General features: G+C 48.5%; 2 protein-coding genes across 5 annotated transcripts in view; both read right to left on the reverse strand.

Moving 5' to 3' along the window:
- Positions 1–803: 803 nt before the first annotated feature.
- SPMIP5 (sperm microtubule inner protein 5) lies at positions 804–8,633 on the reverse strand. 3 transcript variants are annotated; one of them, XM_070780907.1, is made up of 6 exons: positions 8,539–8,633; positions 7,253–7,316; positions 3,778–3,996; positions 1,929–2,115; positions 1,315–1,415; positions 804–1,196 (listed from the first exon to the last, which is right to left on the reverse strand). In XM_070780907.1, exons 2-6 carry the CDS (start codon positions 7,305–7,307, stop codon positions 1,051–1,053), a joined length of 708 nt encoding a protein of 235 aa, XP_070637008.1. In that variant the 5' UTR covers positions 7,308–7,316; positions 8,539–8,633; the 3' UTR covers positions 804–1,050. The 3 variants fall into 3 exon arrangements, with proteins under 3 accessions (XP_070637008.1, XP_070637009.1, XP_019844129.2); XM_070780908.1 differs by lacking the exon at positions 8,539–8,633 and adding an exon at positions 8,278–8,507; XM_019988570.2 differs by lacking the exon at positions 8,539–8,633 and adding an exon at positions 7,416–8,235.
- A 1,860-nt stretch (positions 8,634–10,493) lies between these two features.
- Positions 10,494–16,494, reverse strand: part of HSPA12A (heat shock protein family A (Hsp70) member 12A) — a 174,956-nt gene continuing 168,955 nt past the window's right edge. For both annotated transcript variants that reach the window (XM_070780909.1, XM_019952881.2), the window contains 2 exons: positions 15,883–15,986; positions 10,494–14,707 (listed from right to left, as the gene is read on the reverse strand). In XM_070780909.1, coding sequence (XP_070637010.1) covers positions 14,070–14,707; positions 15,883–15,986 — 742 coding nt within the window. In that variant the 3' untranslated portion in view covers positions 10,494–14,069. The remainder of the gene's footprint in view (positions 14,708–15,882; positions 15,987–16,494) is intronic.

Here is a 16,494-nt window from a genome sequence, read left to right on the forward strand (position 1 = left end):
AAGGGTGAGCCCTCAGGCAGTATGACTGGTGTCCTCACTAGAACACGGCCATGTGAAGACACAGGGACACAGGGAAGTCACACAATGACAGAGACTGGAATTATGCACCAAAGATCACCAAGGATTAACAGCAAACCCCAGGAGGTGGGCTCCCCAGGTAGCTCAGAGGTAAAGAATCTGCCTACCAATGCAGGAGACACAAGAGACTTGGGTTTGATCCCTGGGTCAGGAAGATCCCCTGGAGAAGGAAATGGCAACCCACTCCAGTATTCTTGCCTGACGAATCCCATGGATGGAGGAGCCTGACGGGCTGTAGTCCTTAGGATTGCAAAGAGTTGGATATTACTAAGCACACTCATGCGCGTGTGCACATGTGTGCATGCACACACACACACACCAGGAGGTGAGGAAGAGCAAGGAGTGATTCTCTCCCAAGGTTTCAGAGGGTGCATGATCCTGCTAATACCTTGAAAGAGGACTTCTAGCTTCCAGAACTATGAGACAATAAATTTCTGCTGTCTTATCCCACCTGGTTTGTGGTACCCGTGCAGCAGCCTTAGGAAACCAGTACAATGGCTTTCCTGGCCTGGGGTTCTGAAACAATGGGGTTGGGGTGGGCATGGTTCTGTGCCCATGTTGGGGATTGCCACACCATGACCCAAGGTGACTGATGGGGGCCGACTCATTAGAGGGCTGGGCTAGAGCTTCAGCCACAATGTTACCAAGCACACAATGTTACCCTGGGGTCAGGAAGAGATGGTCCCACCCATCAGGGTCAACGGAACCTGCAGAAAATCTACAGAAATCTTCAGAAAGTTGAGCAGTATTTCCTCTTTATTCTCACACGATGATAAAAGGCCTTTATCAAGAATGACATATTATTGCCCAACGGTCAGGATGCAGTGAAAAGTGAAAGGATGCAGTGGCAGTGAAAAGGATTCTTAGGAAATTTCCCCTATGTCTGTCGGGTGTGTGAAGCACTCTCGTGTGAGGACGGGAAGCTTCTGATCCCCCGGTAATATTCGCCTCTCCTTAGGAAGCTCTCCACTCCTACCCTTCCATGTCCTTTCCTCCAGACAGCGGCTCTAGATAAATCTTCCCACTGCACCAAACACTTGGCCTCTGAGTACAGCCACACGTCATCAGGGGCCTGGGGTCCTCCATCAAGGCTCGGCTGAGGGTAGGACACTGCGCACCTGAAAGAGAAACCAGCCCCACGCATCAAAGGCAGGTGGTCCAGCGAAGCAGAGGGGCTACTGCAGACATCCTGCCCGCTTTAAAAACAGCAGGCCAGGAAAGAAAGTCCCTTCTTACCTGGACTAGAGAAATCCGGATATTTTGGCAGCAGCCCTTCATGCAACAAAACTTTTGGAGGAGGAGTAGGAGGAGGTGGTGTGGACTTAACTCCATATATTCTAAGTAAGAACAAAAGTCATAGTTATTCCTTTTACTGATAAAAATAAGTATAATCTATGCAGGTCCCATATGAGCACAGTATATTCATTTCTGATCCTGACAATTTACCTTCAAGGATCATCATCTCCATCTTACAGAACAGAAAACTGAGGCCACAAGAGCCCCACTCCCAGCAGTGTCCTACCATCCTTTCTTCAGCAACCTTGAGCCTCAGGTCGCTGCCAGGACGGGGGTGGGGGGCCCTGTTGGTTTTTACTCCCAGCCTCTCGCTGCAAACCAGCAAAGGCCAGAAGCAGGGTTCCTGGAGCTTGTTGGGTGCAAGTGGGGAGCTGGGGGGCAGGATGTGGCTTCCTACTTGGAAGGTCCCGCAATTATAAACATGGCCGCCTTGCAAAAACAAATCAGACACACAAAAAAATCAGTCCTAGCTTTGGGCTGGGGGCATCTAGAAACCCTGATCGGCTCTTCCCCTGGTTCTGGCTTTCTGCAGTTACCACCCTAGCCAGACTTACTTCTCATATGGTTTCAGGTGTGCTTGTTTGGCCCGCTCCATGAGGTCCAGGAAGTCCCTGTAGCAGTTTCTGGCCATGACGGTGTACCGCGTGGAGCAGCCTAATTCAGTGACCCTGGCTCTCGGCAGGTAGCCTGCCCAGCCGGGGATAGGGGGCTCATGGAGAGGTTTCTTTATATTCTTGCATTCTGTGAAAAAGATGTCATGCTTCCTTGAGGGCTTTGAGAAGCCATCCAGTGGGCGGCACTCCCAAGCCAATCAGCATCCCAACAATCAGCCCTGGGGAGAGCCCTAGGCCCTGAGATGTGATGAGGACAGCTACCACTGGTTGGTTTATTCTGTGTGTCTGCGTTTGGTGGGGATTTACATAGGCTCTCTCTCTCATCTCATTGTCTTATAAACTCTAAGAAGTCGGTGCTATTATCACCAACACTTTCGTGGAGCAGGACATTGAGACCTCAGAGAGGTGAAGAGAATCTTGGCCGAGTCACAGAGCAAGGGAGTGACAGGGCCAGGATTTAGACCCGCGTTTCTCTGATTCCCATTATTGCTCTTAAACGGATCCCACTCTTTTCTCAGACTAACAACAACACAAAAGCTTCAGGCATTTGATGCTCCTTGATGATTTAACTAAGGGAATCAAGAGAAGCATGTAGGTCAGGAAAAAGCACATCACACCTAGCTCTGGCCGCCTGGTGGGCTGACCTTCTGCAATTTTACATTTGTGAGATGAAAGATAACTGCCTGCCCTCTGTCTCCTCCAGTTGCTGTAAGAATTGAATTAGACCAGAGAGTCCCAGAACCTCAGAGTTGGAAGGCACCCTAGGGAGTGTCTAGTCCATCCTTCCCTGCCTTAGATGAAGGAACTGTAGCCCAGAGATGGGAAGTCACCTGCCCTACGTCACACAGCAAAGAGTCACAGAGCTGGGCTAAAGCCCAAACTCTTAGGCTGGTGCTTCTTATAAATGGCTGGGAAATTTCCAAAGCATGACAAACATGTGAGTTACCATGTATTGAAAAGTCCCCAGTTACAGTACGAATGATAAAGGTAATCAGTCCTTTACTTTTCCTGTTGGGTGTTAGACCTTAAAAACCAGCTAGGATAAATCACTGTTTTGATGATTAACATTATACAGTCATATCATCAGCTGTTTTTTTCCACTATTATTATGGTTGTTATTCAGTGCAAAACCCCTTCCTGCCCAGCTAGCACCTGGAGGAGCTGGGTTCAAACCCCAAGTTTGACCTCAGACAAGGGACACTATGCTCAAGTGGGAATAATAGTATCGACTTCATATGGCTGTCATGGGTGGTTAATGAAATAACGATGCTGGGCACAGAGAAAGCAACTAAAAAGCCATAACTACTGAGACCACAGGGGCTTCCCAGGTGGCGCTAGTGGTAGAGAACCCGCCTGCCAATACAGGAGACATGAGAGATGTGGATTCAATCCCTGGATCAGGAAGATCCCCTGGAGGAGGGCGTGGTGATGCGCTCCAGTATTTTTTGCCTGGAGAATCCCATGGACAGAGGAGCCTGGTGGGCTACAGTCCCTAGGGTCAGAGTCGGACACGACTGAAGCGACTTAGCACACATGCACACTGAGACCACAGCTGCTCTCTGAACCTCCGTGATGACCACCCAGGGAGCTGAGTACCAGAACCCTCTTCTCCAGCTGTCTCCCTCTCCCCCTGGATATGTTTCTTTCTCCTTTTAAGCAACTGAGCCTTTCCACTTTGCATAGACGCCTGGGGATCTGGAACGGTACTCTTGGTGGCCGCTCAGTGAGCCAGTCAGGCCCTGCAATGGGGCCCAGGGTGAAGGGGGAGCCAGTGTCCAGAAGCCAGTACCCAGACTTAAGGGATGGTACTGCCGGTAATACTGGTGCAGTGTCCGCAGGACTGTCCCTTCCGAGCGGACAGGTTTCAGTTTTGGGGCAGTGGCCACAGAGCAGTGGAATTCCTCCAGCTGGTCTTTACACCGCCGTGTGTTCTCCTGGAAGATTTTCAGACAGTTGGCCATGTTGTCCTCGCTGGAGGTGCCCTGGCAGCTCAGGTAGGGCACGAAGCCTGCAAGAGTCGAGGAGGGAATCACAACCTTCAGCAAGAGATTCAGATCCTGCCCAAACCCCCAGAATCTCTGCCCAGCCCTGGCCATTTCTTCCTTGGCCGACAACGCTGCATTTCCTCAAAGGCCATGAATACAAGCCATGCTATTATTTCCACTGTGGCTGGGTCCTCCCAAGGCCACAAAAAATGACCTTGGAGTGGGGAGGGAAAGCCCGTTTCCACAAAGGCGATGACAGTAATGTTCTTTGATAGCAAAGCCCCCGATGTCAGCCCGAATGGCAAATGGGGAAAGCATTTAATGGGCCAAAATGATAGTCTGAAGAGTAATTGAAATTATTCATCTTTTTAAAGAGAAAGCTTATTTTCCTTGACACTTTCCAAATGCAATTTGGGATCTTTCTTGTCGGACCATCAGAAAATTGCGGGCTTATTAAAAGCTGAGACCTATTACACAAAAAGGTAAATTCATTATCTGTGAGACCCACCCTGAGCACAATTTTTCAGCATTTCCCACAAAATAACATATAATCATTACAATTATTATGGGTAAAACACAACTATTTATTTAAACTGGATGCTGAATCCTAAGTACTATAATGTTGTCATAATAAGGCCATTTTTAAAAAGAACAAAGAATGAAAAAAAAAAACTGGTTAAGGCTTAGCTTTAAATTGCAAATAAATAAATAAATATATAAGTCTCATTATTGAAGCTCAACATTTTTGCTTTTATCCCCAGGTAAGAAAAGCTGGCCTCAGAGTTGAAGGCAGTAACCCTCACCCTCTGCACTGGCAAGAAATCTCCTCTGGAGGACTCGAATTATTAGACTGTTTTTGACAGTGCTGGAAGCCTTCCATCCACTAGCCAGGCTCCCAGTTGGACTTGGGAGATTAAAAGACATGTTGGACAATTAAAAGACAATTAAAAGATACACTAACAACATGGAGGAGACCCTAGACACCCAGGGACCTCATCACAGTGGTTCTTCTTCATCAGGGTCTACTCTGATCTGCATAGATTTTACCTGATTGTGTATATGTATGCACACACACACACACACACACAGAAATACAAACAACCTTTATTATTATTTTTTTTTACAAACAACCTTTATTGAGTCTTGCTAAAGGCCAAGATATTTCAAATGTATGTCAGCTCCTTTAGTGAAATTGAGAATGTGAAAGATTGTTTCACATAATATTTTGGCCACTTGATGCAAAGATCTAACTCATTTGAAAAGACCCTGATGCTGGGAAAGATTGAAGGCAGGAGGAGTAGGGGATGACAGAGGATGAGATGGTTAGATGGCATCATCGACTCAATGGACGTGAGTTTGGGTAAACTCCGGGAGTTGGTGACGGACAGGGAGGCTTGGCGTGCTGTGGTTCATGGGGTCTCAAAGAATCGGACACGACTGAGCGACTGAACTGAACTGAACTTTTTATAAGGAAAGCTATGACAAACGTAGACAGCATATTAAAAAGCAGAGACATCACTTTGCCGACAAAGGTCTGTATAGTCAAAGCTATGGTTTTCCCAGTAGTCACATATGGATGTGAGAGCTGGATTGTAAAGAAGACTGAGTGCCAAAGAATTGATGCTTTTGAGCTAAGGTGCTGGAGAAAACTATTGAGAGTCCCTTGGACTGCAAGGAGATCAAACCAGTCAATCTTAAAGGAAATCAACCCTGAATTTTGAAGGACTGATGCTGAAACTCCAATAATTTGACCACCTGATTCGAAGAGCCAAATCATTAGAAAAGATCCTGATGCTGGGAAAGAATGAAGGCAAAAGGATAAGGGGGTGACACAGGATGAGATAGTTGGATGGCATCTCCCACTCAATGGACATGAATTTGAGCCAGCTCCGGGAGATGGTGAAGGACAGGGAAGCCTAGCGTGCTGCAGTCCATGGGGTCGCAAAGAGTTGGACACCACTTAGTGGCTGAACAACAACAAAGCTCCTTCAATCTTCACAATAGTCTTATGAGGAACCTATCCCTACCCCATATAGTGGGCTGAATCAATAGATCTACCCAAGTCCTAACCCCTGAAACCTATGAAGGTGAACCTATCAGGAAATAGAGTCTTTGCGGGTGTAATTAAGGTTTCAGAAATGAGATCATCTTAGATTGAGGATGGACTCCCAAATCCAATGGCTAGCTTCCTTCTAAAAGAAAGGAGAGGGTGATCTGAGAAACAAAGACACAGAGACACTGAGCCGATGGCCACGAGAAAAGTCACGAGAAGATGGGGGCAGAGACTGGAGTGATGCTGCCATAAGACAAGGAACACCAGGGCCCATCAAAGAGTGTGGTCCTGCCCATACCTCATTTCAGACTCCTGGCCTCCAGAACTGTAAAAGAATAAATATCTGCTGTTTTATACAACAGCCCTAGAAAACTAAAACAACCATTTTATAGAAATTTCTCCTTACCATACAGAGGTAAGTAACCTACTTATAATCACATAGATAATGGCCAGGAAGAGATTGGAATCCCAGTTTATTAAAACCCAAAGCTTATTCTCTTAACCAACCAGTAGGACCAAGGTGAGCATGGGCAACCTTGGAATACTCTCCATGAATCTCACCTCCTGAGAATACCTGTATGTGAGAGCAGAGGGCTTCTGGGGAGCACTAGGCTCGACACCCACCGTGATGTGATTTAGTAAATTTTCAGTAGCCCAGAAGGCTGAGAAGGAGAAGCCTTCGGATAGAGTGACTAGTTCTGCTGACTTGCCAAGGGCTGAGGGGTTTCCTGGGATGCAGGACTTTCAGGGCTAAAACTGTGACCGTTCCCAACAAACCAGAGTAATTGGCCACCTCCCTCTAGGGGACACAGGAAGAAATGGGACCATAAGGACAGCCCTAGTGTTTGAGAATAGCACAACTTGGAAAGAAGAGCAGAGCCTCAGTTTACTCATCTGTGTCTACCCGGGTCCAATGCATGTAAGAGACATGAGATAAGTGCTTCCTGGATACCAGACCATGTCCTGGGAGATTTGAAAGTGAAAGTGAAAGTTGCTCAGTCATGTCCGACTCTTCGTGACCCCATGGAACAGTCCATGGAATTCTCCCTAGATTATATTTCTCCACTTATCAGAACACAGTGATCTGCCATCTTCAACAATGGAGCACTTTCAACAGGTCTCTTAAACGCTAAAGTGCCTTACTGGCCCATTAAACTGGTCAGACATGGATAACGGGGCAAGGAAGAGACAGAAATGGTCCCCCTGCTGGGCCCGTCACCACTTACCACTGTAGCCTGGTGTGATCGGCATCTGTCTCATGAAGGTCTTGGAAGACTCCATGATTTTGCTCTGTTAATGAAGGGAAGAGGGAATGAAATCATCTCATCGGAAGTCCCTTCCTAGAGAACTCACTGCACATGTGCCAGAGCCCTTGGGAGTAAGACTAACCTTGCCAGGGAATTGGGACAGAGAGAAAGCACTGGCATTAGCCAAGGATGCCACTAAACATTCAATGCGCAGGATATAATGAAGAATTAGAGTAAGCTGTGGCTGGAGTAAGCTGTGGCTGATCGCTCTTGCCATCAGAAGTCTCTAAAGTTGGCATGGAGTCCAAGCTGCGGTTGCGGAGGGCAGCAGGTGGGGTACCACACAGCATCAGTTTACATGGATGCTGTCTCCAGGGCCAGACCCCTTCCTCCTTCCGGGATGGCCCGTGCTTGCCTTAATACAGGCCAGGTCCTGCATCTGGCATCTATCCTGCCCAGCCAGTTAATCTCAGAAATGATGCCTTCGTGGCCAGGACAAATGGCCTCAGGGGTAGAGGAGAGGGTCTCCATCAGGGTATACTCAGCAGTGATGGGAATTTTAATAGTTCAGACATTTACTTGCCACCACACAGCTGAAGACAGGACTGCATTCCTGCCATTTCCTTCTCCAGGGGATCTTTCCCAACGAGGGATCGAACTCTGGTCTCCAGCACTGCAGGCAGATTCTGTACCATTTGAGCCACTAAGGGAAGCCTTGTTAAATCCTCACCGCTGCCCTAAGGGTTAATTTCTATTTCAGTCCCGGTTTTACAGATGGTAAAAGCACAAAGAGGTTAAGAAACTTGTTTGAAGATTTCTGAGTCCAAGGAGGTCAGACGGTCTAAACTCTGGGCGCAGGATTGGTGGTGGTGGTGGTGGTTTAGTTGCTTGCGGACTATAGCCTGCCGGGCTCCTCTGTCCATGGGATTTCCTAGGCAAGAATACTGGAGTGGGTTGCCATTTCCGTCTCCAGGGGATCTTCCCGACCCAGGCATCCAACTCACGTTTCCAGCGTGGTAGGCAGATTCTTCACCGCTGAGCCACCTGAGAAGCCCGGTGGGGACAGGAGTGTGTGCGCGTGGTTGGGGATACAGCGGCGATCTGCGCGGGTGGGTGATGGGCTGCTCACCACTATTGGAGGCCTGCCTGGAGGAGGCAGAAGGGAAGAGGCTAGGGAGGAGCTACGCTGGGGGTGGGGCCGGAAAACCAATCAGAAATCGCGGACACCCCGCTTCCCCACCCTTGCCCCACTCCAGGGTCCTCACCTGGGCTGGCCTGGATCACAGCCCCACGGGGCCTCCTACCCAAACCTGGCCTCCACCGGAGCACCCGGCCTCCCGGCCTTTGTTCGCTCACCCCAATCACGGGACTAAGGGAGGAGAAAGGGGGCGGAGTCGCACCCCCAGCCTGCCCCTCCCCCTTCCTCAGCTTTCTACCTCTCGACTGGAAGCCCCCCCTGGAATCAGAGGAGACTCGCTCAGCGTCCGCTTTTGGGGTAAACTCCAGAGATTTTCCCAGCAAGGATTTTGCCTCCGAAGCTGTTCTCTGTTCAGGGTACATGGTCTCCCGCAGGTGAAGCCGCTCTGGGTGTGGAAATTGGGCCGGGGAGTGCAGTAAGGAATCCGTCTCAAAGCCAGCTTTTCTTATGTGGACACTGGGGAACCTGGGCTTGGGGGAGAGGATTGGTGGGAACAGGCCTTGGCAGGGGTGGGGGGAGCAGCCTGGGAGGGAAGCCAAGGCTCTGTCCAGGCGGCTTCCCTTGGGCTTCTTACGCCCCTGCACCCGCAGCCTGGTGTCCCTTACTAGGAGAATCTCCAGGCGGACCAGGACAGGTAAGCGTGAGAAGGGGACCAAACACCCAATGAAGGATGCTGGGCAGGCAGTACCATACTCCTTCTGACCAGCCTCATTTTATGGGAGCTGAACTTTCACACTGGATTGAAACCAAGATGCCCACTGTGTGACCCAGACCAGGGACTGCATGGCCTGAACAGACTGCCAGGTCCAGCTTTCCCTCTACAGATGAGGAAACCATCCAGACAGCCTGATGGTCCTCCTTTCACAATACATGTTTCACTCCACCTCCCAGACCTCCCCGCCTCTCCTCAGGGCCACTGAACTTCAGATGAAACCTCAGTGGAGCTACCCCCTTAGGAAGAACCCATACCATGATGCTGGGAAAGACTGAAGGCAGGAGAAGGGGATGACAGAGGATGAGATGGTTGGATGGCATCACTGACTCAATGGACATGAGTTTGAGTAAGCTCCAGGAGATGGTGAAGGACAGGGAAGCCTGGCGTGCTGCAGTCCATAGGGTCACAAAGAGCGGGACACAACTTAGTGGCTGAACAACAACAACAGGATCCTAGGGCTCACCTCTGGCTATCCAGAAGTTTTAGAGCCATCTCTGGATGGAGGTTGACCCAGACTTAGAGTCTGGAATAAACACAAAACCCTAGATTCAGCAGCCAGCTAGGTGTGCCTGCTGGGACACCAGAGGACAAGCCAAGTCATCCATCCTTGGCCTTTTGCTTTTCTTTTTACATGACTTTCCTTTAGGTGCAGTGGAGTTGCCAGTGGGCACTGTGGTTTTTCTGCCTTCTTTCTGGTGGGGCTGCTTTCTTTGGCTTCAAGAGAAAGGGGGCTAATGGATGTTGAAGGTTTGGTTCCCAGTAAACAGAGGAGCCAGTCTTATGGTGTGTATGCTTAGTCGCTCAGTTGTATCCAATTCTGAGCGACCCCATGGACTGTAGCCCACTATCTATGGGATCCCTAACTTGTCAATCATTCAACATTTATTAATGCCTGCTGTGTACAAAGGAAATCCTTTGACAGTTCTTCTTCTAAGAAACTTGAACCTCAGATAATATGTCAGAAGCAACTGACTAATGGGTCAAGATAATAGACCTCTCTGCCCATGGAATTTTCCAGGCAAGAATACTGGAGTGTGTTGCCATTTCTTCCTCTAGGGGATCTTCCCAACCCAGGAATCGAATCCATGTCTCCTGTGTCTCCTGCTTTGCAGGCAGATTCTCGACCTACTGAGCCATCAGGGAAGCCCGTCTTATTGGAGTGAAAGTTAATAAAGCTTGTAACACCTAAGAAAGGACATGAAAATCAACTTCCACCCGAGATGGGGTAAAGGGGAAGGTCAATAAGTAGCTATAATTCCATTTACAAATTTAATGAAAAAAAACAAAAACAAAAAGTCCAGGCCACATGAGATCCAGAGTTTTGCTTTATTAGACATCTGTGAAGAAGAGTCTGCAGATACAATCAAATTGTGAACTGTTGCAAAGTTCTGTGAAGTTTTAATTTATCCTTTAGTGAACAGACCCCAATGGCTGATATTTTAGAATATAGTTCCATATTCCAAGCAGATGAGAGATGTGATGTTATGGCCAACAACTTTTATACTAGTCATCCACTTAAGCCGTTTCCCAGCATAAATATGCAGTTTAATCACAGCTATTTCATCTCTACAATGTGTGATTCGATCTTCAACTAATAATGCATTTTGACTCCTGTTTATATTGGTGCATGCGATTCTTTGCCACTCTGGCAATTAACCAGACCTGGACTCTAAAAGCTAAACTTGATCTAAATAACATTCTAGGGGTAGGGCAGGCTCTGTAACATGGACTCGTCTTAGCCATCAGGCTGCAAAAGCACTTGTATGTCTCTTTTTTCCTACGTGTCTGTCTGTAACTTGTCTGTCATTCAACATTTATTAATGCCTGCTGTGTACAAAGGAAATCCTTTGACAGGTCTTCTTCTAAGACACTTGAATCTCAGATAATATGCCAGGGACAACTGAGTGATGGGTCAAGACAACAGGCCTTTTAGAAACTTTCTAAGATGAGAAAACGTGCCCAAATGTACCCATCCAGTGCTCTTACTCTAGAATATTTGGGGGGGGAGGGCATGGAGAAGGGAGAGATGGATCTGAGGATTCTAAGTGTGATTATTAGGACTGCATCTCTGAGGCCAGAAGAAAACCCAGTAAAATCATCACCCTCTCTCCATTATCTTTTTGCCAACATTGCAAATTTCAACCATTTCTTTGAAGAGAAATAGTGGACAAGGAGACATCCTTAACACAAGGTGGGAAAGGCCTTGCATTAGCCACAAAAAGGACTTGACTCTATTACTCACACTTAATCCAGTAGGAAGGCTGAATTTGTGTACTACCTGATTCCTTCCTTTGATTCTAGTGTCCTGAAAACATCACCATTTTGCCCTCAGAGTGATTGCATTGCCCCAAAACGAGAGGTTGACAACCCTGCAGGACACATTTTTTGGAGGTTTCTCTACACAGTCATGTAGCTTACAGAGCCAGACAGTTCAGCTCTCAAAGACAGGACAGGAGAATCAATACATTATTATGCTTCTTTAAATATAAACTGTGAACCTTTGGGAAGGATGTGCATGTGTAGAAAGCTCTGATGAAGCTGTCGATGCATCTGGTCTATTTCTTAGAGGACTCTGACCCTAGGCACCTCTGTCTATTGTTGAGTCTACACACACAGTCCATAGCTTAGCATCAGTACAAATTAAGCATGGTCAAGAAATGAAGCCATGGAAAATTAAAGGCAGCAATGTCATCAACAAAATTCAATGAGCATTTTCCCTTTTTTCTTTTTTAACAAGAAAAGCACATTGTAGAAATCAAGATTCTGTACAATTTTCTAATATTATATGTACATAAAATTATATTATAACTCAATTGAAAAGTCTTGTTTTTAGAGTATGGCTGGCAACACCAAAGAATGACCCATAACATTAAGCTTTTGAAGCAGAGCAGGCAGCAAGAGGACCCTAGTGCACACACCTTCGTGCCTGGATGCAAAACCCGGCTCCTAAGGATGTGTCTAGCATTCTCCAGTTCTCTGGTGTGTTCGTGTTTCACATTCTAGTAGGGAATTCTGTAGCAAGCGATGTGAAAAAGGAGACACGTTAAAATGAAATTGGAAATGCTGTTTAAAATCTGCATATGATAATGGGCTGTGATCATGGATTTGTGAATCCAACTCACATTCAAAGTTAGTGGCTCAACCATCTTCCCCTCTTTTATTATGCATGCCTCCAGTGATTTAAAACCGACTGAACTCCAGCAGGTGGAAAACACAGCTTTGACAAATCAGACGGGCTGTGAGTCAGGTTCTGGATTCTTTTCCTGCAGTTGGCTCCTGAAAGTGGAAGGCTGGCTTTGCAAGTGGGGAAGGATGGGGAGCAGGCACACACACTAGTTGGCTCATCTGCCCCATTCTTCAGCTGCCTTTCTTCCAATCTCTTTCCTCCCAGCTCCTGCCATCTCCAAGCCAGGTGGAGCTCCAGCCCCACTCCCCAGAGGGCAAGGGGTGGGCTCCTGGCCCTTCACTTGTAGATCCTCCCCCTTAAGGAACCTAACCAGAGGCTGCAGTCCGTGCCCCAGCTTTCAAAAAACCTAAAGTTGGGAGTTTTCAGATTCCAATTCAGCCACAGTCCCCTGCGGCATTTACTAAACATTGCAGATTTGGGTTCCCTCTCCAAGACTCGAGTTCATAAAAGGGAGAGGATCCAGGAACCTGTTTTTAAGAAGTCCCCAGGCAGTTCTTGCAGGGGAGATCCACAGATCTGCTTTGAACAAAAACAAAAACCAGCTTCATTCGTTCACTATCGATCTCCGAATGCCTGTAGGTAGAATCTTCAGTTCAAGTTTAGAAACGGAAGATTTTAATGAAATATTTCGTAGAACAGATTCTCTGCCTGTGTATCACTAATGTAGTCTTCCCCAAATGTGGAATTAAATGGCCAAAAACTCTTAGGGAGATGAGGGCGAGCCGGGAGGAGGGAGTTAGTTGAAAATATGTGTGCTCGTTGAGGAAAGGGGCTGTTTCAAAGCCTGTTCCCGTGTTCGCGCCCAGGCTTGGTGATGTGAACAAGGCAACTTGAGACTTCATTTTCTCACACAGAATCCTACTGAGGTTAACTTGAATTACTTATGAATTCAGAAGTCAGGATTTGGCCTTTGGGGAGTTCTTTCCCAGCATATAAATAACCTGGGATATGTCAGTAGCTCGATATCCATTTCCCTCGAAGCAAATTTTCACCTGCTGAAAAGCTGAGGCGTCAGTGCTCCCACTCACAAATCCTCGCGGATTAGCTGAAGCTGCAGTTATTCTTCACTGAGCCTATTTGGAAGTTAAATTATGAGAACCTAAAATAGTGCCCAGTGTAGGCAGGCTTCTCCCACCGGCTTAAAAAACCCTCCAAGCTCCCACTGAGTCACCACTTTCAATCACATGATGATGAAAAGGAATTAACTGCAGATGGGTGGTATTTTATATGGACTGCCATCCAAAATACGTAAAAAGGAAAGTCTCAGAGAGATGAAGAGTCTCCTCTTGGCTCAAAGATCTTATTTCAAATCTGGAAAGGTTGTGATAGGGCATCCTAAGTTCTACGGAAGGGAGATCTCTTCAACCCCAGCCTAATCACTGCTGCAGAAATGTACTGATTCCCTTGTCAGGTGGGCGTTTCACCACTTTTTACCTGTGAACACTAGCTGCTCTTCTAGGATGCTCAAATTTCGTATTCCCCAACCTCCATCTTCACTGCCGACAGTTTTTCTGACTCCAGTGTGCCCTCAGAAACATCCCCTAATTATGTCTAGCCCTGGCTGTTCTCATCTTCCCCGCTGGAATTCAGATGGGTGATGGCAAGGGTCAAGGGCAGGGAAAGAACAGTCAGGGTTGAGGTCAGCAGATGCGGGTGAGCCAAGTCCACGGAGGGGACCGGTGGCGGGGAGGGCTGGTTAGTAATTTAAGAAGTCGATCCCAACCTTGACACTCTTGGAAGTGGCTATATCAATGGCCGTGGCCTTGATCTCGGTGTCCCCGAACTGCATGAGGGTCTGGATCTCCCTGCGGGCGGGCACGTTGGTACTGCTGGCCCCGGTGAGATCCAGGCGCAGCGTGCCGCACTTCTTCACCCCGGGGTCGGTGATGAAGCTCACGTCGTCCAGCTCGGAGCTGTAGATGTTGATGACGATGACCAGCTGGGAGGGCTTGGCCGGGGTGTAGCTGCGCTTGACCAGCTCGCCCAGGGCCACGGACTGGTCGGCGGAGATGAACTTGTCGAAGACGTCGGTGCACCAGCGGGTGCCGTCCTTCACCAGCAGCTTCTCGGGCGGGTGCTTGCCCTCCACGTAGCGGTTCAGCACGCCCACCCCGTACGTGAGTGGGGACCGGCGCACCTTGATGACCGCGGGGTCCAGGCCGAAGAGGACAGCGCCCTTGAGGATGGTGAGGCCCACGTCCTGGGGGATGATGACGCGGCACTTGTCGCCGAAGGCAGCCTGCACCGCCTGCTGCAGGAGGGGCGCCTCGGCGAAGCCGCCCACCAGGAAGAGGAACTTGACTGTGGACACCTCCGGCTTCTGAAACAGGTCCCCTGAAAGGGAAGAGGAGGGGACAAGCGACCTGTCACCAAGAGCCAAGGGGGACTGGGTGGCCTGAGAAGGCGGGGAATGGACCAACTGGAGGACACTCTTGGTCTGAACTCAAACAGAATACTTTTGTAGAGCTAGTCCTTTAAGGAAAGGAGGTTTGATGGGCTTCCCTGGTGGTCCAGTGGTTAAGAATCTGCCTCGCAATGCAGCGAACACCAGTTCGATTCCTGGTCCAGGAAGATTCCACCTGTCGCAGGGCAACTAAGCCCGTGTGCCACAGCTGGGAAGTACACTCTGGAGCTTGTGCTCGGCAACAAGAGAAGCCACTGCAATGACAAGCCTGCGTGCGCACCGCAGCTGGAGGGCAGCCCCACCCGCTGCGACCAGAGAAGGGCCTCAGGCAGCAACAAAGACCCAGCACAGCCAAAAGTAAATATATGTCTATATTACTTTTAAAGAAAGGAGGTCTGTACATCAGTGTGCTCAGGAATAAAAACTCAAGCTACTGCTAAGTAGAAACTCATTTTCACAGCTAGATAGTGATCAGTTTAAGCAGTTCTTTGTTAGGTGTAAATGAATACCCCTCACCCTCTCCAAACCTGTGGTTCTCTTGAGTCAAGGCAGGCTGTCAGAAATATTATTCTTTGGTTTTCATCAAATTCCCACCCCACCCCTGGGGGTTCTGATTGGCCAGGTACAGAGTGGGAGGTGGAGGCCCTGGATACCGGAAGAGGCCCTGGATACTGGAAGAGGCCTTGGTGAGTCTACTGTGTCCCCAGGTGAGAGCTCTGGTGTGTGTTTGGTGACGGGGGTGGGGATAGACCTTTGGTTTACATAACCGTTCCTCCATCCCAGCAGAGGTTATGGTTTCTAATCTATTCTGATAAAGCAAGGACCATCCCTTCACTAAGGCCAGTCACTCGATGATATACTGCTTTAGACGTCCCAGCTCTCTGACCTTTGAAGCCAGACAGAAAGCCCAGATGAGAAGGGGCTCTCAGCCACCCTCGTACATGCCCAGGCCCTGCCCACTCCTGCTGGGACCCTGACCTGTGGCGCCAAACCCTGGACCCCCTGCCATCCCAATTTCACATATACTGGTGGGTGATGCTGGAAACGCCAGTCCCCATTCTTGGCTCTGCCCCACCAAGTGGCCAAGCCCTGGCTGATCACTTACGGAGATGCTCAATGATGCTGTCGATGGTTGGCTTAAAAAGGGCATTCATGGCATCTGGACTCATCCTCAGCATCCCCTGCGAGGACCACTTGACAAAATCCACACTGTGGGGCGGGCAGAGAGAGAGTGAGAGTGTAGAAAGGATACCCAAGTCACAGGCCTTGGCAGAACAGCTGTCACATCTGAGGGGGGGAAGGGGGTCTGAAAGTCCAAAGATCCCTTAGTAATACCCTAAACCACCAGGATCTAGACCCTTAGGAGCTTAAAAGCTAAGGCACAACCTCTTCCGTTTCTCTTTACTTTGGGCTCTGGCCAACCCTCTCCTGATACAGTGAAACCCAAAATCTAATGCAAAAGACAGAGTGATAATTCATTCAACAAATATTTACTGAGCACCTACTCAGTGCTCAGTAACCCACAACAGAACCCACAACAGGTTCTGTTGTGGACTCTGGGGACAAAGCAGGAGCCAAACTTCCCTGCTTTCGTAAAGCTCATCTTTTTAGTGCATAATCATAGCTAACACATAGATAGCACTTTCCAGGTCCCAGGCATTGTGCTAAGCGTATATGAATTCATTTCACCCTCACAGCAACCCTTTGAAGTAAGTGG

This window comes from Bos indicus, chromosome 26 (genome assembly GCF_029378745.1).
Source record: "Bos indicus isolate NIAB-ARS_2022 breed Sahiwal x Tharparkar chromosome 26, NIAB-ARS_B.indTharparkar_mat_pri_1.0, whole genome shotgun sequence".
NCBI lineage: Eukaryota > Metazoa > Chordata > Mammalia > Artiodactyla > Bovidae > Bos > Bos indicus.